The sequence below is a fragment of the Chelonoidis abingdonii genome, chromosome 19 (assembly GCF_003597395.2).
Source record: "Chelonoidis abingdonii isolate Lonesome George chromosome 19, CheloAbing_2.0, whole genome shotgun sequence".
NCBI lineage: Eukaryota > Metazoa > Chordata > Testudines > Testudinidae > Chelonoidis > Chelonoidis abingdonii.
In genome coordinates this window covers 4,835,745-4,862,248 of record NC_133787.1, presented here as the reverse complement: position 1 = coordinate 4,862,248, position 26,504 = coordinate 4,835,745, and the positions used below count along the sequence as shown (strand labels likewise).

Here is a 26,504-nt window from a genome sequence, read left to right as displayed (position 1 = left end):
GCAGTAGGACTGGTAGCCGTCCTTTATGAACCCGAGTGCTCCATGATTGCTTGATAATTGACTCAATTACCCTATAACATGTTTGGCCTAATTGAGGCACTCTGGGGGCAGCCTGGGTGAAAACAGGAAATGATTCTTGTCACTCCCAGTAGATGGACAGGAAAACGGCTTTGTAAACCGTCCTTCATCATAGCAACTGGGGAGGGTGAGCTTCAATCAGCCGCCACTTCCTTTTTCATGTGTAATAGAAAAGTTCTGTACTGCCTTGGACTGTCATAGCAGTGGGACTCGGCTCCTCTCCACCCCCACACCACTTAAGCTGTCTGCTGGAACTATCTGAAGCACGCAGAGGCAGCCTCCCCCTCATGTTCATGTCCCACTAAAACCTCAGTGTCTTCCTAATTCCTGATTACTCTAACTATCTTCAGTGACACAATGGGTCGGGACACTGCCACGGTTAGCCCCAGGAAGGTGGAGGAGGGAAGCAATGGGGTAGGGATTGTTTGCAAGGGGCACCCCCTGAATGGTGAATCATTTCTGACCGACTGAACGAGCAGCTGCTCTCTGTTTCTGATACACTAGTCCTCTAGGTACACTTGCCCTATTCTAGGCAGGACTGACTCTATTTTTAGAAACATAAGGAGGGATTGACTCAGGGAGTCATTCCAGTTTTGCTTTTGCAAACCCCCAGCCGATCATCAGCCAGGGGCACTCATGATAGCAGTATGACAGTACAGAGGGGGAGAGATAACCGTCATGCATCATGCCAGTTTACTGCCGGCAGGTAACGGTACAGAACGACGATGTATACGCGTCTCTGCTATCAATGCAAAAGCAAATGAAATGGTGCTGTGTAGCGCTGGAAGTATCCGCCTCTGTCCGCAGGGCATCCAGTACACCATACAGGGACTGTAAAAAAAAACAACAAAAAAACAAAAAAAAACCCAAACCCAAAAAACGCTGAAACTGCCATGGTTGCCGTGCTATAGCGTCTGCCGGCAAGTCCGGGAAAAAGGGCGTGAAATGATTGTCGGGCCGTTTGCTTTCCCGGAGGAAGGAATGACTGAACAGACATTACCCAGAACCACCCCGACATCATTTGCAGCCATCATTCCATCTGGGCCTCTCAACGGGGAGATCCTAAGGGCGGGGAGACTAATGGGATAAGCTATGGGATAGCTACCCACAGTGCAATGCCTCCAGGAATCGACGCTAGCCTTCGGACCATGACGCAGCACGCCGCACACCACCGAATTACTGTGCCTAGTGTGGCCGCGGGAAATCGAATTTATAATATCTGTTTTATAAAACTGGTTTAATGTAATTTGGAATTATCCTGTAGTGTAGACGTACCCTTAGAAACCCATGCTAATAAGCTAGCTAACTCAGTGATAAACTGAGTGGATCGCTTTCACTTAACTCCTAGCCAGAAAGGAATAAACATAGCTCCAGAGATACTCCCTTTATAGCCTGTTTGAACAAAAGCAGTCTCATGCATTTCCATTATTTCCATACATATCAAAGAAGGGCGGAGATTTAACAAGTGATTTCTAAAAGACATCTTTGTGCACAGAAGAGATGGATGCCAAAATGTGGGTGGTTATGAAGCTCAAACACACAAATAAATACTTTCACAGGCATTTTTTTCTTTCATCCATGAACGGGCCTGCATACCAGTCTCCTGAGAGTATGAGAAGAACCTTATTCAAAAAGTAAACAGTCTGAGAGGCAGCACAAGTTTGAAAGAATCCACAGCCACGAAGCATGAATCAAGGTGGATAAAAATCAATGGTGTTTTTTTTTTAATTAAAAAAATCTGATTTTTTTGATAAAATGCGTTTTGAGAGGAAAAAACCTATCTAAAGATAATTTTAATTAAGATACATTATAGCTCAAAGAGATCTCATCATGGAATAGGGATTATAAATTCTAATTCTATAGTATGAGACAATATATTCATGGAATGTTTAAGAAAAGTTTTGTAAATGAGTTCCAACAGTTCATGGATTAGGGATCCAATCTTAGGGGGTTCCAGGGGCTTCTGTATAGATTATGTAGGTTAATCTTTCTATCTACCCAATGGGACTCAGAGTTCAGTGTAGAAGATACCATCAGAGATGCTTAGTTTTGCAGTTCTCAAACTGTGGATTTGTGTCTCCAGCGACAACATGCTTGTTAACAGCAACAATGTTTTTAAATAAATAAATAATGCATAGAGGTGAGAAACAGCAGACCTCAACCCTATTGTCCCTCTGCAAATTTGTGTACAGAGTCAATCCCTTACCTCTCTCTAAAAGTGCAAAGTTTCAAAAAGTTCAATGAATAGAAGATAGCTGGGGGAGGAATAGATCCGGACAAGGAGAAGAAGTCTGGAGATAAATGTGAGAAGCGAGGGACATATGCTTGTTTTGTTAAAATCTTTGCTGTTGAAGAAAAAAATCCAGAATACTTAACCTTGTTGTTTTAGTTAAATAAAACAATTTAAATGTCTGTCTGGTGATGTTCACCCCTTAATACAGCATGGCAAGAAAATCCTCCAAATATTAATGATTAACCTGTTGAATTGGAGATAGTTCATCTTTCCCAGTGACTTCATAAATAGCTGCTTCAATTGCCTTTGGTAAATGAAATAACCAATCACTCATTTTCTGATATAGCTGTAAAACTAATCTGAAAAGTTTTCAAAATAAATCACTGTTTAAAAATGTATAGTGTGTACCTTCTAAAAATGAAACCTACATCTCTGAGTTGTGAAGAACATGTATTAAGGTTATAACAACCAACAAGAATGTACTTTTATGTAGAAAACCATGACTAAATCGCATCTTCCTGACTGATTTAAATCAAATCCACCCTGGCATGGATCAAGCTCAACAGACACTGCAATGGTTTAAACCTAACTCTAAGAGTCTGCCCCAAGAGAATGCCAGCGAGAGGAGGCATGTAACCAAAGGAGAAATACACTGAGAAAATATGGGGAAATATCATTTCACTATAACCTTCCTGGGAAGTCATCACAACCACACAGTGAGACTACAGTCTTAGAATTAAGCATTTTCGTCTTTGTGTTGCTTTCCTAGGACATCCAGATCACAGGCCTAACCTCAGATCCCTGTACCCAGTCTATAAGATTGTACTGGGGATGATCACATATTATACAAGTGCCCCACACCACCAGCTCCGTTGGTGTTCACACAAGGAGCACATAAAGAAAAGCAGAGCAGAAGTGTGATTACAGCTGTCCCGTGGAAATCTTCCAACATTTCCCAGCACACTGCAAACTGTCGTTGGTCATGGTGATACCAACTCAACTCCATTGAAGTCAGGGGACTTCCACTGGTATAAGCGAGAGGAGATTTTGGGTGCCACAGCATATGCCTGGCTGATAGTACACCAAGTTGTGTAAATTTAAACACTCAGACAAGTGGATTTTCAGCATTCACTTTATGTCTGTTAGATCCCCTGAGGATTCTGATTGGCAAAGACCTGCCATCTTTTGACTATTTAGCCCAGTAGATGCATTCCTATCAGCTAGCTACCAAACTGCCCAACAGTAGTGCCCAATTTACCTATGCTGCCTCCTTATTCTGGCAATCTCGCCTTGCCTTTCACAACCACTGCTCTGTCAGTAGCGTAACTCAGTAGGGGCTGGTGTGAGCTACTTGATTCTCTACTCTAAGGGTATGTCTACACTATGAGATTATTCCGATTGTACAGAAATCGATTTTTGGAAACAGATTATATAAAGTCGAGTGCATGGGCCACAGTAAGCACATTAATTCGGCGGTGTGCGTCCATGTACCGAGGCTAGAGTCGACTTCCGGAGCGTTGCACTGTGGGTAGCTATCCCATAGCTATCCCATAGTTCCCGCAGTCTCCCCTGCCAATTGGAATTCTGGGTTGAGATCCCAATGTCTGATGGGGCCAAAAATTTGTCACAGGTGGTTACGGGTAAATGTTGTCAGTCAATCCTCCCTCCGTGAAAGCAACGGCAGACAATCATTTTGTGCCCTTTTCCCTGGATTGCCCGGGCAGATGCCATAGCATGGCAACCATGGAGCCCATTCAGCCTTTTTTCACTGTTTCCGTATGTCTACTGGATGCTGCTGATGGACACGGTACTGCAGTGCTACACAGCAGCATCCCCTTGCCTTTGCAAGTTAGCAAAGACGGTTACCAGTCATCTGTAGTAGCTGCTGTGCAGGTGCTCCTGGTCAGCCTTGGTGAGGTCGGTCGGGGGCGCCTGGACAAAAATGGGAATGACTCCAGGTCATTCTCTTCTAAGTTTTGTCTAATGGAGAGTCAGTCCTGCCTACTAGGCAGCCTACTAAAGAACCAGGAGAGGCAAACGGCCGCTCTGGGTCAGAGCCCAGACATCCCACGGAAATGATGCATTGTATGCCATTCTAGGAGGTGCCCTTGCAACAACGCCACCATTGCTTCCTCCTTCCCCACCCCTTCTGGGCTACCGTGGGCAGTTATCCCCCATTTGTGTGATGAAGTAATAAAGAATGCTGAATTGAAACAACATTGACTTATTGCCTCTGCAAGCAGAGATCAAAGCGGGAGGGAGGGCGGTTGGCTTACAGCGAAGTAGAGTGAACCACCATTCTGCACTTGCTCAGCCTATAACTGAAAATGGGAATCTGTGATAAGCACTAGGATAGAAGCACAGGCAGACTAAATCTCCATCTGTGTGTGGGCTCTTTGGTTGACACTGGTAAAATACAAAAGTCCCAGGATATGTATGTTGGGGGACACTTCTAAATGGCAGCTTAATTTTTATTGCAAAAAAGTAGAGGTGTAAGTATCTGATTGTGAGCCCTGGTAGCAAGGGGTAGGCTGGGGTAGGAGAGACCGCGGGTGCTGCTGACTGGGAGAGCAGCCTGAGGCAGAAGCCTCTAGCTGCCGTGATATTCCAGGCAGGACTGAATCTCCATTAGACAAACTTAAAGAAGAGAATGACCTGGAGTCATTCCCGTTTCTGCCCAGGTGCCCCGCTGACCTTACCAAGGCCAGCCGGAGCACCCAGGGAACGATGACGATGGATACAGTCATACTGTACCGTCTTGCGCGCGCAAGGCAAGGCAAGGGGATGCTGCTGGTAGTGCTGCAGCACTGCGTCTACCAGCACATCCAGTAGACATACAGTGACATTGAAAAAGGCGAGAAGCAATTTTTTCCCTTTTGCTCATGGCAGGGGCGGGGAGGCGCTGACGAACATATACCCTGAACCACCCACGACAAGTTTTGACCTTCAGGCTGTGGGAGCTCAAGCCGCAGAATTCAAATGGTTCGGAGTTGGGACTGTGGATAGCTACAGTCATCAGTCGCCCCTCCCTCCGTGAGCATCCATTTGATTCTTTGGCTTTCTGGGATGCTGTTTCAGCTCCTTAAGTTTCACGCAGCACGTATGAGTTCCTGCTGTGGCCCTGTCCATCATGGCCTGGAGATTTTTCAAAGTTTTGGCTTTATCGTATTGGAAGGAGTTCTGGATAACAGATTCATCTCCCCATACAGGATGAAGATTCAGTATCTCCGTACGGTCCATGCGGAGCTCTTTTTTGATTCTGCGGACGGCATGGTCACCTGTGCTGATCAGCGCTCCATGCTGGGCAAACAGGAAATAAAGTTCAAAAGTTTGTAGGGCTTTTCCTGTCTACCTGGCCAGTGCATCCAAGTTCAGATTGCTTTCCAGCGCAGTCACAATGGTGCACTGTGGGATAGCTCCGGGAGGCCAATACTGTCGAATTGCGGCCACACTAACCCTAATTGGAAATGGCAATGTCGATTTCAACACTACTCGCCTCCTTGGGGAGAAGTACAGAAATCGGTTTTAAGAGCCCTTTATGTTGATAAAAATGGCTTCATTGTGTGGATGGGTGCAGGGTTAATCCTATTTAACGCTGCTAAATTTGACATAAACTCGTATGTAGTGTAGACCAGGCCTTAGGAAATGTGTCCTTTAGCTCTGAGAGGAAGGAGTCAAACGACCTTCTGGCTAAGAGGGGTGAAAACATTATCTAGGCTCCCCCACAAGACAATGGCAAAGGAAGGAATGAAAACCTCCCCTTACTGTTGTATCCCCAGGTGGGGTCAGATGGAGGGGCTGTGTTGACAGGGCTTTGCAACCTTGTCCAGCCGCTGGGGAAAACAGGCTTCATTCAAATGTTAAAATAGAGGTTTTTAATTAGTTAAATATGAAAATGATTCATCTAATCAGTAAAGAAGCCTCTGTGTTCGTTACTCTGTTAGTGATATAATTAGTGCAGTAGCGTCTGATCATTACTGCTATATCCAATTCAGTTTCATGCTGGCCTTACATGTTCAGGGTTTTTTTACAGCCCAGATTTGTGCTGGCTGCTCCTAACTCTATTTGAGAAGTCGTAGGGAGCAGCTGGGGGTCTTGGCTTCAGGGCAGGAGACAGCTGGGATTATTGGCTTTTGGTGCACAGTATAGGATTGTGGAATAATTCTCTTCCCTGGGTGTTTCTATTAAAATGATCAGCCATGAAATAGTTAATAATGCTCGATATTTACAGCGTGCTCTTTTGGAATGGGAGTGAACAGCACAATGAGGTGACTGGGGCAGTTCACCCTGCTGGTTATTGTTTCAAGTTGAGTGTAGATTCAGGCAGATGTGTCTGTATCAGCTACTCTGAAGTTATATTTTCAAGGTTTTTCTCCCAACCATGAGGGCTAGGAACATGAGGTTTTTTTTAAATTAAAGTTCAGATTCTAGGGGTGCATCTGCAGCAAGGGTTGGGCAAGAGGTGGGGCTCAGGACCCCCACCATCCTTCCTGTTACAGCGGGTGATCCTGCATTTTGTTAACTAGCCATTTGATTAGGGTGCCTGGGATCGGAGCATCCCCATTGAATGCTTGTAGTTTGGGCACCAGCTTGGCCCAGAATATTTCATTTCCTCTCTGGTGCCTTATTTATTGTTGTTAATGACTCCAGGAAATCACGCTTACCAATGACCTTAATCTCTTTCTTCACAATGAAGATATGGAGCCACCCCTGCAGCACTCTTCCCTCTGCCAAGGACAGGTACCAAGGAGAAAGGATAGAGTTGTCTCCCCAACCCCACACAGTCTGCCACTACAGCTGCCTAGCCACAGAGAAGGGAGTGAGCCCACTGACTTAATGCATAGTCTTTCCTGAAGGCCTCCCTGAGGCAGTGTCTCTCCTCTCTGTTTCCCTCTCAGGGCTGTGCCTCACAACCAAAACAGAGTCCTTCATGCAGCATTAAATGTTACGTTTGGTACACAGTAAAGAAAGCTTCTTCATCTCAGTCTAGGCTTTGGCAAACATGTTCACATCACATGTACTGTTTTGAAATCATGCAATGCTGTTGTTTGCTTGTGTTAGGGCTGCCAATTTCGGTTCGACGTATAGGTATCTTGTAGGGGTGTTGTCTGGATACTGATCTCAAAGGCCTAAAGAGTTCAAGGTGTTTAGAAACTCTTTCACTGTCTAACATTAAACAGCGCTAGGTAGGTTCAGGGTTATTTTAAACAGAGGCTTTGGTTTTACTTGGTTACTTAGCAAACACTTCAAACATTCATTTAGATTAAAAGTGTATTGATTTAATACAAGAACAAATACAGAATTGAAACAGGTATTTATACTGAAACTCTGGTTGAGTGATTATGCAAAACAAACTTAGTTAAAACTTTTAAAGTCTTTCTCCTTTTGGAGGTAAAATATTAGTTTCTTATTTTCAGAACAACCTTTCTCTGATGACAAGCAAAGGAGTTAATTTCACTCAGTCTTGAAGTGTAGAGGCAATTTGCTTATCCTGTTCTTAACAAATAGACACAAGGGACAGGAGAGAAAAGGTGGGTGAAATACACCCACTGGTTAGTTATGAGTGACGGTTTTGACTGGCAAATCAACCACAACACCTGCTGCCTGGATCCTGGTTTCAGGGATGTCATCTGATTGGATCTTTTCTATTTAGACAAGTCAGGCTTGGATGAGTGGGACATAGCTTTTCATTGAATCGTGAAATCAGCTAAGAGTGAGAGAGAATAGCAGGAAAGAAAGGGGGCAGAAAGTAACACAAGGGAAGGTAAAACAATGCAGGATCTCAGTGCCTTTTGCCGTCCTGGGACTTAGGTATCTCCACTGATAGGCTAGGGGTTGGATGCCATGATAATGTGATTTGCAGTGTAGTTGTAGCCATATTGGTCTCAGAATGTTAGCGAGACAAGGAAGGTGAGGTAATATCTTCGGTTGGACCAGCCTCTTTCACCAACTGATACCAATGTTCGAGCTTATACTGAGCTCTTAATCACCCAATGAAGAGCTCGGTGTAAGCTTGAAAGCTTGTCTCTTTCACCAACAGAAGCGGATCCAATAAAAGCTATTACCTCGCCCACCCAGTCTCAGGATAATTTGATGATTTTCAGCATTCCCAGATGAACACAAAGATCCTTGAACAAGGTCAGGGCTAGCCTTCCTTTTAGGGGGACGAGCTGGGGGGAGATGAGGTGAGGAGAGCTAGGACACATGGGACACAGGAGAGGACAAGGAGAGCTAAACTGAACTGACCCTTTTTTTCAAAGCCTCTTTATAAGAAAGCCCCAAAAGGGAAAAAGTGGGTGGCATAGTTCATCCCCTCTCATTATGTTGTCCACAGCCATCACACCAATTTTGGTCTAACAACATCTGGTTCCATGTTTTTTATTTTTACCAAGCATAATTTTGGATTGGATTACAGTAACATGGCTTTTTTGATGCAGACTAATCCAGCTTCTTTGTCTGGCACTCTTGCAGTTGTTACATTTAACGTCGTAAACAACTTCATCTATTTTTCATGCTTATTTCAACATCTTATGAATTTTCACATACTTTTTACAGTTGAGCTCACAATGAGGTACACTTTGTAGGTTCAGTAGACGTTAGCTCTGCACGAGAGAAAAAATGCCATCTGAAAGATTAAGCCGGGAAATGGACTGTACTGGTGAGATGCACTGCTTCTAAAAAGAAATGCACCACAACTCACAATATGCACACATTCCTCTAAGATTAACTGATTATACCATCTATTCAACAGAACGACCAGTGATAGTACCGGTGGACAACTTCCAATAATATCACACACAACAATTATGCAGGTAAGAAAAATACCTGTCTTCCTCACATTCTCACCTAGGGCTGGAATACCAGAAGATGATGTTGGTTATCATTGATATGCATTGGCACAGCTGTGTGGGGAGCCCAGCATGAAAAGCAGGGCATCCTGCAAGTCCAGATTGAGTTGCATTAGTAGAGATTGTAAAGTAAGCTTGTATCTCAAATGTTGCCTGACTTTAACCACTATTTTATTGTTACCATGAGCACGGAGTTTACCAAGTTTTTAAGGAAAAAAGCAAACCCATGGACACATGAATAATTATTCTCCACATGTTACAGGAGATGTTTTCCACCTATCAGCATGAGCACTGGATTAAAGCTTTCCATGCTTTGTCTGTCCATGGTCCAGTATTTCACTCATTGCTCTGCACAGAAACAAAGAATGGGATCCCCGATGCTTAAAGGTTTTTGTGATTCCCATTGTTACTTCCTTCCCACCCCAGCAGAACTACAACCAAAGGGTCGCAGTAAGATTATGTTTTCTGTTCAGATCCATCCTTTGCTCCTGCTAGCCTGGGGCTGCTATCTGAGCACAAGTGCTGGAAGACACAGGAATGAGCCAGAGGACTGTGATACACTAATACCCAAGCTCACTGGCGCTAAGTGACACAGTTTGAATTAGAGACAGACCACACAGCACCTTCCCGATATTACAGAAATGAGGGGCATGGGCAGCTCCATGCAAATTCAGTGACAGACAACGCTCTCCCCTGAGACAGCAGTCTGCATTTCCTTAGTAAACTGCCCTATTTAGTATAATAATTACCTTATTTGCTGATTGCCTCCTGCGAGTTGTCTGGAATTACAGTCTAGGATCCAAGCAAGAAAGGAAACTAACTTTCCCAACACAGAATACAGGACGCACCATTATCTATTTACTAAGTGTCACCTAAATATTATCTGAAGTACTTATGCGGCCCCTCCATTCCTATAGTATCTGAGCACCTCACAATGCATTTCTCAAGTATCAGAGGGGTAGCCGTGTTAGTCTGGATCTGTAAAAGCAGCAGAGAATCCTGTGGCACCTTATAGACTAACAGACGTTTTGGAGCGTGATTTCGTGGTGAATACCCACTTCGTCAGACGCAGGTAGTGGAAATTCAGGGTAGGTATATATATGCTAGCAAGCAGCTAGAGATACGAGGTTAGTTCAATCAGGGAGGATGGCCTGTTCTAGCCGTAGAGGTGTGAAAACCAAGGGAGGAGAAACTGGTTCTGTAATTGCCAAGCCATTCACAGTCTTTGTTTAGTCCAGAGCTGATGGGTCAAATTTGCAGATGAACTGAAGTCAGCAGTTTCTTTTGAAGTCTGATCCTGAAGTTTTAACTGCAGGATGGCCACCTTAAGGTCTGCTATAGTGTTGGCCAGGGAGGTGAAGTGCTCTCCTACAGGTTTTTGTATATTGCCATTCCTGATATCTGATTTGTGTCCATTTATCCTTTTCCGTAGTGACTGTCCAGTTTGGCCGATGTACAATGCATTTCTCCTTACCCACCCCAGGGAGGCAAGGTAGAGCTATTCTCCCCACTGCTCAGATGGGAAACTGAGGCACAGATAAAGTAACTTTCCCACAGGCACACCAGGAATCTATGGCAGAGCTGGGCTAGCACCCAACCCACTGGCCCATCCTTCCCCTCAATAGTTAGTGATCATTTCCAGTGTAAACCAGTCCACATGCAGAGAGATGCCAGCACAATGCAGCTGCCACAGAGCACTGCTGCCATCATCAGTGTGACATTATTGACATGAACTGTGACCATATAGATCATTGTTGCAACCAGGGTCCTATGACTGCACCAGGTCTTGTACAGAGGAGGTCAAGTGGGGTGTCTATGGAAAGGGTGTAGTTTACTGGTTATGATTATGCTGCATGTATGTATGTATCATTTTGGTATTTGAAGTTATGGATATTGTCTCTGTACTTGTATCTCAATGTGTCTGATTCTAAATAGTCTCAGTGAAGCGTTTGGTCAGCGTCTTGAGAAAGGACTATTCTCAGCAAGTGCCCAATCAAGGAGCACTTCACTGACAACGGGCTGTGGGAGATGCCAATCCACATCTGAGCTTTCCTGGGAACATTCAAACTAGCATGTAAACACTGGCATCGGCCTGCAAAAAGCCAAATCATTCAAGAACATGGGACTTGCCCAGGTGGCTACAAACTCCATCTTGTTGTGGTGATTTTGCACAGGAGAACAAAGGGGTTTCTGCCCACAAGAGAAAGAATATACAAGGCCCTGCAAACCTCTCAGTTTTGTCTTCAGCTGGCTCAAGAGATGGCCTCTCCACCCCCAAGAGATGCCTGAAAGACACTGGAACAAAGGGACAGTAACTACAGGGGCGTGAGTGATTGCTGGACCCAGACTAGGAAGGAGTCCAGTCTTATTGGGACATCTCTGAGGGTGAGATTCACCTGTATTCAGTTTCCTACTGTATTAGGCTTAGATTTGCATTTTTTGTTTTATTTTGCATGGTAATTTATTTTGTTCTGTCTGTTATTACTTGGAACCATTTAAATCCTACTTTTTATACTTAATAAAATCACTTTTGTTTATTGATAAACCCAGAGTAAGTAATTAATACCTGGGGGAGCAAACAGCTGTGCCTATCTCTCTATTGATGTTATAGAGGGCAGACAATTTATGAGTTTACCCTGTATAAGCTTTATATAGATTAAAACTGATTTGTTTGGGGTTTGGACCCCATTGGGAGTTGGGTGTCTGGGTGCTAGAGACAGGAGCACTTCTTAAGCTGCTTTCAGTTAAGTCTGCAGCTTTGGGTCACATGGTTCAGACCTTGGGTCTGTGCTGGAGCAGACTGGCGGGTCTGGCTCAGCAAGGCAGAGTTCTGGAGGCCCAAACTGGCAGAGAAAATGGGCTCAGAGGTAGTCTCAGCACATCAGGTGACAGTCTCAATTAATGACTATTAGCCAGGATGGATAAGGAATGGTGTCCCTGGCCTCTGTTTGTCAGAGGGTGGAGACAGACTGCAGGAGAAAGATCATTTAATCATTACCTGTTAGTTTCACTCCCTCTGGGACACCTGGCATTGGCCACTGTCAGTAGACAGGCTACTGGGTTGGATGGACCTTTGGTCTGACCCAGTATGGCCGTTTTAATTTCTTCTGTTCTTATGGGTTTCTGTGACCAAACCTGTCACAATCAGTGTTTAGGGGTGGGGACGGTCACAAGAAAAGCACTAACACTTTCACAGATGGGGAAGCCGAGCTCTTCCCTGCAGATGAGTGTCACTGGAATAATCCTTCACTTTGGATGAAATCCCACTGACCTCAAGGAGAGTTTTGCCATTGACAACAATGGAGGCTTTATTTTTCCATTCTGGTTCTATTCAATCACGCCATTTGCCGTGAAAATGAGCACAAGTGGAGAGGAGGAGTAAATAGCCAAGTGTGGTCCTTGTTTATTTTGCACATTGAGGGCATTCTTTCCCTTCCTTTCTGAGTCCTGCCCCTTGCACAGTCTGCTTCATTGCTGGGGCAGGGTCCCAAAAGGACCAAACTGGAGCTCATGCTCAGTTACAGCACGGCTCGGCTGGCCCACAGTGTTGGCTAGTTCTTCCTGCAGAGTAGAGGGTGTGAAGAACAGAGCTCCAGGACTGAACTGGAATATCAGGAGAAATGACCTAATTCTGCTAGGTCCACGGGGTTATTTTAAGCAGCCACATTTTCAGAAGTGGCCAGTGATTTTGGGTGCTGCAGTCTGTGGATGCCCAGCCTGAGACACCCGAAGACAATTAAAGTTGGATTCCCAAACATGGGAAGCACGCCAAACCAGTGGCCACATCTGGAAATGTTTGGTTATGCTGGGAGTGGTCATAACTGCTGCAGTGTAGCATGTTCATCTGTGATGGAAAAGCAACTTTATACTTTAACTGCAGCAGCTCTGACTAATATCACCAAAATCCTATGCGTGCCCAGAACCTGTGTGTGCAACATCATCTAAAAGGTTAGATAAACGCTTTGTAGAAACTGTGGGCCAGATGTTTGATGTGGTGCAGTAGAGGAGAGGAATCAGGACTCAGTTATGGTTCATCCTCTGCCAAGCCTGAGTAAATGCAAGGGACCTGCGCCAGCCAAGAATGGCCCTCAAGGGACTGTCCACCAGCAGAGGATAACTAGAGAGCACTGCGGTCTGGCCCTACAGCTCCCGGTTTCCCTGCCGTGCAAAGCAGCCTGTGGCACCTCTGAGCTGCAGGGGGGCAAGGTGAGATGGCAAAAGAGATCAGCTCCCTGTGGGGACCTCTGGCTCCGTGAGATCCCCCACAAAGAAGATAAGGCCATTCTTACGTTCCATGCCCTGTGTGCCACCTGAATGGCACAAAGAGGACAGATAGGGCAGAGAATCTTGCGCTCTGAATCTGTGTTTCAGGTTAGCACAGCTGGCAGGAGCTCTAACTGTGTCTTGTTTAACTTGACGTCCGTATTGCATAGGTTTACATGGCAGCTCTGTTCATACTCTAACATAACTATTTTCGCACAGTGCTTATTTGGGTTTATTGCTGTAGGCACCATCCAGCTGCAGCAGCCTATACAATGGATACAGAGTGCTGTACCTCAGTAGCCACATCACAACCAGCAGCATAAGGAGTACAGCCCCTCTGGCACTTACCTGGGCCCCAGGTCTGTATGTGTGGTAGCTCGGGGAGAGGCACACGACCTCTGGGTTCCTCAGTTGGGAAATTCCATCCTATTAGGTTCCCCATAGGGCCTACCACAGTACCGTGAAGAAACCAACTGCCAAGCAGCCAGTTCAGCTGGCAACCTTAACTGTCACAGCCGACACCCTGGTCACTGACAGTTACCTCAGCCAGGAGGAAAAGCAGACAGTATTTATCTAAACTTGTTACTTCCTTGTGAGGAGAATCCAGACCATCCCTTGGAGCTGAAAAGTGATTTCTGACTGCTCTGTGGATCCTTGGATCCTTCAGACAGGACAGACACTGGACCATAGTTCCTGCACCATCTACAAGTGCACCGCTGACACGTGCCTGGACCCAGGGGTGGCTCTATGTATTTTGTTGCCCCAGGCATGGCAGTCAGGTGGTTTTCAGTGGCGCGCCTGCGGGAAGTCCGCCGATAACGCGGATTCGGCGATATGCATGCAGGAGGTCCACCGGTAACGCGGATTCGGCAGCTTGCCTGCGGAAGGTCCGCCGGTCCAGCGCCTGCAGCATACCCGCCGTCGAATTGCTGCCGAAACCACAGGACCGGATTGACAAGGCACCTCCTGTCTCTGAGGCATCTGGTCTCTGGGGTAGGGAACCAATCAGAGCTGAACTGGAAGACTCTCACCAAAGTTATGGGTCAGACCTCAAGGTCCATAATGGACATCAGAAGCTACTAGAAGTTAAGAATTTTCTCTGGACTGAAACCTACTCCTAGAAGGGAAGATGAATTTGATCCATGGATGGATCAGGCTACCCAAATTCTACAAGAGTGGACTGTGGCAGATGGGGAAATGAGGAAATTAGTGGCTGAAAGTCTTTGTGAGGATGAAGTTTAGCAGGCCTGTCATAAACAGATAAGAGAAGTTAATAGCACAGAAGTACTTTATATCTCTTTGACTGTAAAGCGTTAACAAGTTCAGTAAGCCTGGCTGTCACCTGACGAGAGAACCAATCAGAAGCAGGATCTTAATCTTGAGGGAGGGAATTTTCTGTGTGTGCTGTTAGTTTTTGGTTGTTCACTCTGGGGGCTCAGAGGGACCGACGTGCAACCATGTTCTCTCCAATCTCCCTGATACGGCTCTTGTAAGTTCAAAATAGTGAGTACTAGATAGATAAAGCGAGTTAGGCTTGTGTTTGTTTTCTTTATTTGCAATGTGTATTTGGCTCGGAGAGGTTCAAATTTGTATTTTTGCTGAAAAGGAGTTTAATGTGTACTTGTATACTTAGGCTGGGAGGGTATTCCCAGTTGTCTAGAGCTGAAAGACCCTGCACCTATTTCATCTTAAATTTACAAAGATAATTTTTACTGTTTTTCTCTCTTAATTAAAAGTTTCTTGTTTAAGAACCTGTTGTTTTTTCATTCTGGTGAGACCCCAGGGAACTGGTCTGGATTCACCAGGGAATTGGTGGGGAAAAAGGAGGGAAGGGGAGAGGAAGGCTAATTTCTCTCTGTGTCAGGATTACTGTATCTCTCAGGAAGAGTCTGAGAGGGGAAAGAGAAGAGGGAGGAAGGTGAATTGTCCTCTCTGTTTTGTGATTCAAGGAGTTTGAATCACAGTGATCTTCAGGGTAACCCAGGAGGGAAGCCTGGGAGGGTAACGGTGGGGGAAAGGGTTTACTTTCCTTGTGTTAAGATCCAGAGGGTCTGGGTCTTGGGGTTCCCCGGGCAAGGTTTTGGGGGGACCAGAGATGTACCAGCCACTGGAATTCCTGGTTGTGTGGCAGTGCTACAGGTTCTATAGCTGGTATTAGCTTAGAGGATTCATGCTGTACCCCATCTTTTGAACATAAGGTTCGAGATGGGGAATGTATGATACAAGGCCCATCAGAAAGCCACTAGAAAGCCCAATTACTGTAGTAAGCTGCCCCACTGTTTCTAATTCTGCAAGAAATCAAACACTGACCTTGGTCAAAATGATAAGAGGTTAGATCCCATCTTGCCATGCTACCTGTGTATATCCTTGATAAAGCCATTGCCCTCCGTGTCACTGCAGACATGGCAAAAGAAATATGGTGATAGATGCTTTCCCCTGAGAAAATTATTCTAGGGGAAGGGGCAAGGACTGTTTTCCTACTAGATCAAGTGAGCCTGTGAGAATTTTGGGGCATACGATAGGATTTTTCTGTTTATGCACTGGTGAAGGTATGCCACACTGCTCACAGGTGTAAGAATCCTGAAACTTAAATTGTTCTCAGTGGTGGCAGATGAGAACAAGGAGCAATGGTCTCAAGTTGGCAGTGGAGGAGGTCTAGGTTGGATATTAGGAAACACTGTTTCACTAGGAGGGTAGTGAAGCACTGGAATGGGTTACCTAGGGAGGTAGTGGAATCTCCTTCCTTAGAGGTTTTTAAGGTCAGGCTTGACAAAGCCCTGACTGAGATGATTTAGTTGGGAATTGGTCCTGCTTTGAGCAGGGGGTGGGACTAGATGACCTCCTGAGGTCCCTTCCAACCCTGATATTCTATGATTCTGTGAATGATGTATTGAAGACAAATGTCAGGGAAACCACAATGGGCCCCAACAGGGAGTGTTCTGGGCCCCACAAGAGAAATCATTGCAGACAAATTCCAGTATTTGGGGGAGACCAATCTACAGAATTCTCCTTTGACTCCAATACCAGATGGACTATGTGGACCCCAAACCAAAATTGAACTGAAGATCGATGTTTGGAAGTGTAAAGCTGTTTTGGAAAGTGATTTCCAGGTCACTCTTCTGTTCAAACCATTCTGTGATAGCAATTGAAGAATATACCTATTCGCTGCTGGAATGACTATTGGTATGGGGACTCTGCAACACCAGTTTCCTATACCTTGGATATGTGAACATAGAATCGGAATTCCTCAAATTTGTTGTGGGAGTGTGTACCAAATTACATACTTTGGCCCTAGTATGCCCAGCAACCGGCTATACTAACCAAGTACCCCAATAATTGGGACGAATGCCAATATGTTTGGAGAACTAGCTAAGGAGTGTTGAGAAATGGTTGGAACCAAACATGCAGAGGTGCTTAATATGCATTTCCTGTTCCTAGATCCCTATCAGAGGAAGGAGAAAGAATAAATTGTGGTGCCAGAACAACCAGTAGGTCGAGTGATAAAAAGTAAAAAGTCTGTACTGACTCTACCAGGAGGTGCAACTTGTTATGCGGAAGGACAATTAGAGGTATCCAACCAGGCTGAGAACCAGATAGTGACTATTGAAGCCCTGGCTGGGGACACCTTAATCCATGGTTTGATGGCACATTGTGGAGTGACATACCTGTCCACCAAGACTGGGAAGACAGTCGCAGTACCCATGATAAATGAATCTGCCCACCCAGTCATTGCGTATCCTGGAACTCTATTGCCCATGTTTATGTGTGGAGACAGTGACTCCTACTGGAATAACAATGCCAATGTGATACTTGATACCTCTCACCTGAACTTTGGGGATTCCCCAGTTCTGCATGTCTGGAAAGAACTATTAAAAAAGAAAGTTGCTCAGAGAACTACCGTATTCTCCCAGAGTGAGTAAAGCACATCCCAAACCTCCCAAGTTTGTGCCCTAGAAGATGGCAGGGAGGTAACAATAGGTTTGTAGTTCACACTCATCACCACAATATCTGAGCATAACGAATTAAGGAATGTGACTAGGATCATCAGTCAGCCCCCCAGAAATCATGAGATTGGCTTTAACATGAGGAGATTTTAAAAACAAACCATTAATGTAGGGTTCTTTCCATTTGTCTTCTGATTTCTAAGCTGTGCGAGGCACATTTTCAAGCTTCCCCCCCACCCCCAATCATGAGGGCAGGAAACGTGCTTTTTTTTTTTTTTAATCTAAGCAAAACAAGGCCCTTATATGCCATTTGATGGTAATTCTCCTTATGTCTGTCTGTAGGTATGCAACATGATAACTTTTGAATGCCATACCCAATCAATTCCACAGTTTCAGGGAATGTTCTAGACATCAATAGGCAGAACTGTATGGATTTTAGTGAAGAGTTAGACAATCAGAGGAGGGAAATGGAGGACACAGAGTCCCTGGCATCTGACCAAGGCTATGGCTTGTCTACATTACCCGCTGGATCGACGGGCAGTGATTGATCCAGTGGGGGTCATTTTAGCAACTCTAGTCTAGATGCAATAAATCAACCCCCGAGCGCTCTCTCGTTGACTCCTGTACTCTACCGCCTTGAGAGACACAGACAGTCAACAGGGGAGCAGCAATTGACTCACCGCAGTGAAGACACTGCGGTGAGTAGATCTAAGTTACATTGACTTCAGCTATGTTATTCACGTAGCTGAAGTTGGGTAACTTAGATCGATCTCCCTCCCCCAGTGTAGACCAGACCCTAGAGAATTTACAGCAGTGCAGTTGCACCAGTGCATCTGTGCCACTGGAAGCTGTCTAATATAGCCACTCTAAGTCGAAGGGAGAGAGCTCTCTCGTTAGCTTAACTACGCCAGCCCCAGCAAGCAGTGGTAGCTATGTTGGCAGGAGAAGCTCTCCCACCAACATAGCACTGTCCACACTGGCGCGTATGTCAATGTAACTTATGTCGCTCAGGGGGGTGGTTTATTCACCCCACTGAGTGACATAAGTTATGCCGACAGAAGCAGCAGTGTACACGTAGCTTAACAAACTCAGCAGCTTCAACCAGGTCTGTAATTGTCTACGGATCTAAAAACAGAACCCCACCTCCTGCACACACACCTCTCAGCTGTGCCCATCAGCCCAACTGAGTTTAATATATTGACACCCTGAACGACTTCTCCCCCAACCAGAAAGAAAAGAACTAATGGTGATGAGGGCGCACGCAACCCCTGGTATAAGCAGTGGGGTGGGGGTTGCAGGGAGTCCCTGAAATAGAAGGGGATGGAAAGGTGGCACACAGGAAGCTTGTGGGTGGAGTGGAGGGATGCAAGGAGTCCCTGGTGTGTGCAATGAGTTCGGTTGTGGAGTACTCGAGCCCCGAGTAAGTGAAAGCCGAGCTTCTCACCATCAGAAACCAGCATTTTAAGTATAACTCTTCTGCCAGTGGAGGCGCCAGCAACAAGGCCCTCCTTACATAAGAAAAATACTAAATATAACTAAATCATTAGCATTGGCAACACTGTTTGCAGATTCTGTTTCCTCTGTCTGCTTAGTAGAAATAACTTGTTCATTCCTGATCTTAACAAGAGTTCAAGGAGAGACTAAATGTGTTTTACATGGGGAATGCAGGCAGGAAGCTGGGGAAATAATCTGGAGTGAACCAGACTAAAAGCCATCAGAGAACCTTACATGGGAATCCTGGGCAAACTCTGGGAAGGACACAGAACAGTACCTCTCTCTAAAAAGTAGGCTGTAGTTGTTGGGCTCAATCATGTCACTTACACAGCAAGGAAGAATAAGTCTACTGCAGAAATCTCTGGTCTGTGTGATGCAGGAGGTAGGATTAGATGATCATAGAGGCACCTTCTGGCCTTAAACTCCCTCTCTCTCTCTCTTACACACACACACACACACGCACACACACTAGTGAGTGGTTGGAATGCACACACACACACACCAGTGAGTGGTTGGAATGCACACATGCGCACGCACACACACCAATGAGTGGTTGGAATGCACACACACACACACACCAATGAGTGGCTGTAATGTGCACACACACACACCAATGAGTGGTTGGAATGCACACACACACACACACCAGTAAGTGTTTGGAATGCACACACGCACATGCACACACACATGCACACACCCACACACACCAGTGAGTGATTGGAATGCACACATGTGCACACACACGCACACACCTACACACCATTGAGTGGTTGGAATGCGCACACACACACACACACACACACACCAGTGAGTGGTTGGAATGTGCACGCACACACACACACACACACCAATGAGTGGTTGGCATGCGCACACACACAGACACACCAGTAAGTGCTTGGAATGCACACACGCACACGCACACGCACACACACATGCACGCACCCACACACACCAGTGAGTGATTGGAATGCACACATGTGCCCACCCACACCCACACCTACACACCAGTGAGTGGTTGGAATACACACACACACACCAGTGAGTGGTTGGAATGTGCACACACACACACACACACACACCAATGAGTGGTTGGAATGCACACACACACACACACTCCCACCAGTAAGTGGTTGGAATGCACACATGCACGCGCGCACACACGGACACACCCACACACACCAGTGAGTTGTTGGAATGCACACACGCACCCACACACACCAGTGAGTGGTTGGAATGCACACACACGCGCGCACGCACACACACACACACACCAATGAGTGGGTTGAAGTGCACACACGCACCCACCCACCAACGAGTGGTTGGAATGCACACACACATACACACACCAGTGAGTGGTTGGAATGCACACACACACCCACACACATCAATGAGTGGTTGGAATGCACACACACACACACCCACATATACACCAGTAAGTGGTTGGAATGCACACACACACATACCAATGAGTGGTTGGAATGATCACACACACACCCACACACACCAATGAGTGGTTGGAATGAACACACGCACGCACCCACACCCTCCAACGAGTGGTTGGAATGCACACACACACACACACACACACACACATACACCAGTAAGTGGTTGGAATGCGCACACACACAGACCAATGAGTGGTTGGAATGCGCACACACACGCACACACCAATGAGTGGTTGGAATGCGCACACACACACACCCACACACACCAGTGAGTGGTTGGAATGAACACGCGCACGCACCCACACCCACACACCCACCAACGAGTGGTTGGAACACACACACACACACACCAGTGAGTGGTTGGAATGAACACACGCACGCACCCACACCCACACACCCACCAACGAGTGGTTGGAATGCACACACACACACACACACACCAGTGAGTGGTTGGAATGAACACGCGCACGCACCCGCACCCACACACCCACCAACGAGTGGTTGGAATGCACACACACACACACACACACCAGTGAGTGGTTGGAATGCACACATGCAAGCACGCGCACGCACACACACACCAGTGAGTGGTTGGAATGGGTAGAATGCATCTGTTTGGATTTCCTTTTACAGTTCCTGCTGCTTCCTGCTATTGACCATTTATCTAGCTCTGACCCTGTGCTGATACTTCTCCTCTCTTCTGCGTCTAGCAGTGAACATGGAGGATTTTCAAAAGGGACCAGTGTTTTCCTATGACCAACGCTTTCTAAAAATCAGGGCTCTTTTAAGGCATCTCAAGCTGGACCCCAAGTCACTTTAAAAATCAGGTCCTCTCTACGTTTGTTTCCACACCCAGGAACAGTCATGTGTTTGTCAAGAGGTGAGGGCTGTCCTCAGGGAAATGGGGTAGGGGATGGGTTGCTGGTGGAATCAGAGAGATAAGTCAAGGTGGCTCCATGTGAGCCCCACCAACGTGAACACCAAAAAAAAAAAAGAACCAAGTGTTCCCCAAACACTAGTGACCAGGACTTTACACACGTTAAATCCAGGAAGCAGAAGGTGATGAGGCCCTCTTGAGACATGCTCCCTATAGCGGGGGGAGGGATAGCTCAGTGGTTTGAGCATTGGCCTGCTAAACCCAGGGTTGTGAGTTCAGTCCTTGAGGGGGCCATTTAGGGATCTGGGGATTAGTCCCCCTTTGAGCAGGGGGTTGGACTAGATGATCTCCTGAGGTCCCTTCCAATCCTGATATTCTATGTCCCTGCCTGTTACCAAGTGTGCAGCTGGCACTTATTACTAATAATCTGCATTACAGAGGCTCCAGCCAGGATCAGGCCCCATTGTGCCCAGCACTGCATAGGCACCCAGTGGGAGACAGTCCCTGCCCCAAACAAGTCCTCAGGCTGAACAGAAGAGACAAAGAGTGGGAAGGAAAAAGGAGGCCCAGTGAGTTGCCCATGGTCACAGAGGAAGTCTGTGGCACAGGCAAGAGTAGGAATCAGGCTTCCTGGACAATGCTGCCTTTTCCCCTATGCTGTATGGCTTTCTAGCCTGAGCTAATAGAGTTGGCATGCACACCTGCCTTTGCCAAGCACACGATACCCAACTCCAGTGCCTTATAAAAAACAAAGCATCACAATGGCTTTACAAGCATCTGGGCCAATAAAAAGATATTACCTCATCCACCTTGACTCTTTACAAGCACAGACATTGATTCACACTGGAAAAAACCCAGGGTGCCGGCGTTTCCAAATACCCGGGCTTTCCGATGCTTAGCACAGAAATACAACACACAGTTTAGAAGATTGTCAAAATATGCAAATCTCCAGCATCTCCACTGTGAGCAGAACCATTCAGTGCGTGAATGCACAAGACATCCTGCAGCGAGCACACTTCCTCCCTCTGTAGCATGGCCCTTGCCACTGGCCCCTTGATCCTTCAACATGCCATCTTTTCTCTCCCCAATCACTCCATTAGAGCTACATTGGCCCTGCAAAGTCCCTAACTGAGATGTTCTCGTTAGGCCATATGTTGTGGGGGGGAAGTAGCAGACCATCTCAGAAGGAAAAATATGCACCTAAAACTGTGGCTAGCCAGTGCATTCATTGGGTTGGAGGTCAGGAAATGTTATAGCTGCGTTTCAAACTTACTTTGGATACAGTGGCCATCCTGGTCCATATCAATATGTGTGCAATGCCATCTGCAGCAGTCTCCCAGAATCCTCTCTCCAGCTATTTCAATCAGCCCGAAATCTTGCAGGATGTCTCATTTTTATTCCCATTCCTCTCACCGGCTTCCTAGCCATCTGCTGCCACTTGAAACTTTCCGCTCTTACATATCATGCTGGCACCAGAATCACTCCAGTTCCTTCTTTCCTGCATCACTTCCAATCTTTGTGCTCCGTTCATTCATCCACTCACAGTCTCCTTACTGTGAGTCACTTTGCCACCACCATTGCTAAATGGTGCGGTCCCTCTCTTCTAGCTCCACTTCCTTGGAGTTCCCTTTCCTTCCTTTCCTGAATCGGATCATCCTAAAGCCTTCTCAAAACCTCTCTCTCTTAATGCTACTGCTTCCCATGAGCACATTCTTCTTACTCTTCATGTAAGCCTGATGTGCTGCTTTCCCTCCCACTTGTTGACTTCTCTTTTATTATTGGGTATTGTTGGTCACCGCTTGATTGCTGTGTCTCGGCTAGTTTATTCCAAAGCTTTGGATAGTATAATCTAAGAGCCTGGCCACGTTGCTTCCTGAATCCATCTTTTGTGTACTGCCCCCAGACTCTGAGGGGCACGTTAGACTTGTGGTGGTGCACTGAAACCCTCCAAGGCACAGCATTTAGTAGAGTCGTTTTTTTAAGGATTTCTATTTATGTATCTAACCAGTTCAGAAAAGAGCTTCAGGAATGATTCCAGGTCTGGAAAACCTGCTTTACAGTGAGAAACTAGGAAGCTCAATCAATTGAGCATCACAAAACAAGGTCAAGAGGTGACTTGATCACAGTCTACCAGCACTTACACGGGGAGAAGATTTCTGAGAGAAGAAGGCTCCTTAATCTTGCAGACAGGGACAGAACAAGAGCCAGTGACTGGCAATAAAAGTCAGGAAAGTTCAAACAGGAAATAAGATGAAAGGGCTTTTTTTTTCAAGTAAGGGTAATTAGTCATTGGAACAAATTGCCGGGGGGATGTGGTAATTTGGATAAACTATGCTATAGTACAACCATAAGTTACTGAATAAGATGCAGGAATAATTGGGTGAAATTCTATGGCCTCTGTTATGCAAAAGGTCAGACTACTAGATGAACATAATGGCTCCTTCTGACCTTAAAGTCTATGAATATCTTCAACTGCAACTTCAGACACAGTAGCATTGAGGCCAGATTTGTAGAATTGGGTGAATGTAGAAATTTGCATGCACAATGACAGATTGCACAAAATCATTGGAATAAATATGTAAATAGCTTGTAAGGCAGGTAAACTGTAGTATAATTGCACCTGCAGTTGAGGGAATTGTGCACACAAATCTGTGTAGATGTAGGTCAGATGTAATGTGGTATCCTCTGTGTGTGGCCATGTTAAGAGGCAGTCCTGTTCTCTTCTCCAAGAATAAAGAAGCTCCTGTTAACACTGGTACTTACCTGGTAATATGTTCTGCTTCCTCTTAGCTTCAGCAGGTCCCACGCCCTCTTTTTAAGAGCGTTTACGTTGTTTGTTTTTACAGGGCACTTGACATCTTGGAGGTCATAATGTCCCTGCTCCGTGTTTGTACTGACTCCTTGTTGGAAAGGCACTCCCTGCAGCATCTGTGTCCACACACTTTCTTAACTGCACTCTTAGACATTGGGTCAAGCCTGTGAGAGTGAGTAGTTTCCAACACTCAAAATCTATCATATCGGAGCAGCCAGAGGGAGAAACATCCCAGGCATTCTCAAACTGGGGGTTGGGACCCCTCAGGGAGTCACAAAGTTATTACATGGGGGGTCAAACCCCCCAAACCCCACTTTGAATCCAGCATTTATAATGATGTTAATATATTAAAAAGTGTTTCTAATTTATAAGGGGGGGTTGCACTCAGCGGCTTGCTGTGTGAAAGGGGTCACCAGTACAAAAGTTTGAGAACCACTGCCTTAGTCCTACCAGATCTTCCAGTTCCTCCCTGTGCAGGTACAATATGGAAACCACAGAGAAGATGCATTTGACTATTAAACTAAGATGGACACCACAGAACTAATGGCAAAATGAAATCATTGCAAAACAGTGGTAGAATACAAACAAACCAAATGCAAAGCAAGATAACATTCTGAAATAGTGCAAACAAATTCACGCTGGCACTCCAAAACAGCCAGGTAAAAGTCAGTCATTGGTCCTGATCGGCAGGACTTCAGCACAGGGAGGGTTAACATTATTACTGAATTGGGAGTGTGCAAACTCCTGCCACACACGAATCAATCTAATCAGAGAAGGAAGCACAAGGCCCAGGCTGGTTTTCCTAATGCACTGGGGGTTAGGAGCGAGATTATCTTCTCATCCCACTGAAATTAGATCTGGCTGAAAACCAAAAACTTCTCTGTGAGGGTTGTTTTGTTTGTTTTTTTTACACAGCTGAGAACTTCAGAGTCAGTGAAGAAGTGACAGCAAACTCCTGGTGCTCTCACTGGATGCAGCTCTTCAGACACTCACAGCTTTGCATTGGCAAAGGACCAAGGAGGGAAAGGAGCAGCACTAGTGTCGGGGGAGCATACAAAGAAATGACACAAAGTCTCAGCTCCATTCTGGTCACTTGCCCTTCTAGTTTCAGTGCGGCTATCACATGAGATGTCTTAGTCCAAACTCCTCTCCGAGGACAGGTCTGCATCTCTCCAGCCCAGTGGATCCAGACTGCAGCTAAGTTACAGACAAGCTTGGGGTTTGGTTTTTTTTTAATTTATTCTTTCGGTTCAAAAATGTTTTAATGTAAAAAATATCCAAAGACCCAAACTTTACTTCCTAGGATTAGTTCAGGCTCCCCCCACAAGCCCCGACAGCAGCTCCAGCCAGTGCCCAGACAAGCGATCTGTGTATCATGATCTACTTACCATGTTTCTAAACTCCTTTATCCTCGCCCTCTCACTTCCAAAAGCAGCGTTTTTTCTCTCTTTCTTCCATGGTTCCCCCTGCACAAGCTTTTACTCTCTTCTTATAAATACACATAAACCGCTGAACCACTTTGAGCATGGAGCTGTAATCCAAGCCCTTGCCCGCCCCACTCTGCATTTCCAACTAATCTAACTCATGACACAGCCTTGGGGCTGGACTGGGGGACCCTGAAGGCTGCTGTGACAGCCAACAGGCTGCGCTTTGTTTAGCAGTAATAGATGTAGTGACAAGTGCAGTAAACACTGGCTTCCATGAGCAGTGCAGCTACAGAGACGCTACAAGCCCAGCGATACACAGGTACCATAAGGCAGAGTCAACAAAAGGCACAGGCCTGTTATTCCAGAGAAGCCCCGTATAACTGATTTATACTTTCACTTAGCGGTTTCTTTGGAATATGTCTGACCTTCCTTAGGAGACTTTCCCTTAATGCAAACACTGTCATTCAGAACTGAGGAAACGTCCTGCTCTCTTTTTCCAGAAATAACATCTAAAGGAAACAGTACATGCGGGGAGCATGCCAGTGTCCCCTGAAAAGAGGCCTCAACCTATGCGAGATTTTCAACAAATTTCACTTTCCATTTCTGGAATGTAAAGAAAAGCAGAATGTTTTCACCCAGAAGAGACCCCAAAGGATTCGGGGGGAGGGGGGCTGCCACGGATTTCCAACAAATGAGTAACAGGTCAAGTTAAACCATGGGAAATAACAATGGAGCCTACAGAAATGCACAGAAATAGTTTGCTTAACAACGTTTAGAAAGGAAATAGAAAAGTGATGACTATGTCATGCAATGGCACCGAATCACATCAATATCAAGCTGGGTATAAAGACCTTTTTTCCCCAAGGGAGGAAGTAATTTAGCATGGCAAATTCCTCCGCCCCTTCTTTAATTGTTTAAAATGGCCAGTGGCCAGAGCCGTGAGGAAGGTCACTGAACAGCCCGACAGTGGCCTACAGAAAAGACAATGGAAAAGCCAGAGGGGGTAGAAGGTGGGTGGAAATGCAGGTGCCTCAGTGCTTTCAGTGATCCATCAACACACATGGATCCAATATAATGGTGGAG

At 45.9% G+C, this 26,504-nt stretch overlaps 1 protein-coding gene across 1 annotated transcript in view; it reads right to left on the bottom strand.

Annotated features, from left to right (window-relative positions):
• Window positions 1-25,556, bottom strand: part of PLEKHG4 (pleckstrin homology and RhoGEF domain containing G4) — a 161,023-nt gene extending 135,467 nt beyond the window's left edge. The window contains exon 1 of the mRNA XM_032788459.2: window positions 25,383-25,556. Within this exon, the coding sequence (XP_032644350.2) occupies window positions 25,383-25,385 (3 nt within the window). The 5' untranslated portion in view covers window positions 25,386-25,556. The remainder of the gene's footprint in view (window positions 1-25,382) is intronic.
• Between the last annotated feature and the right edge of the window lie 948 nt (window positions 25,557-26,504).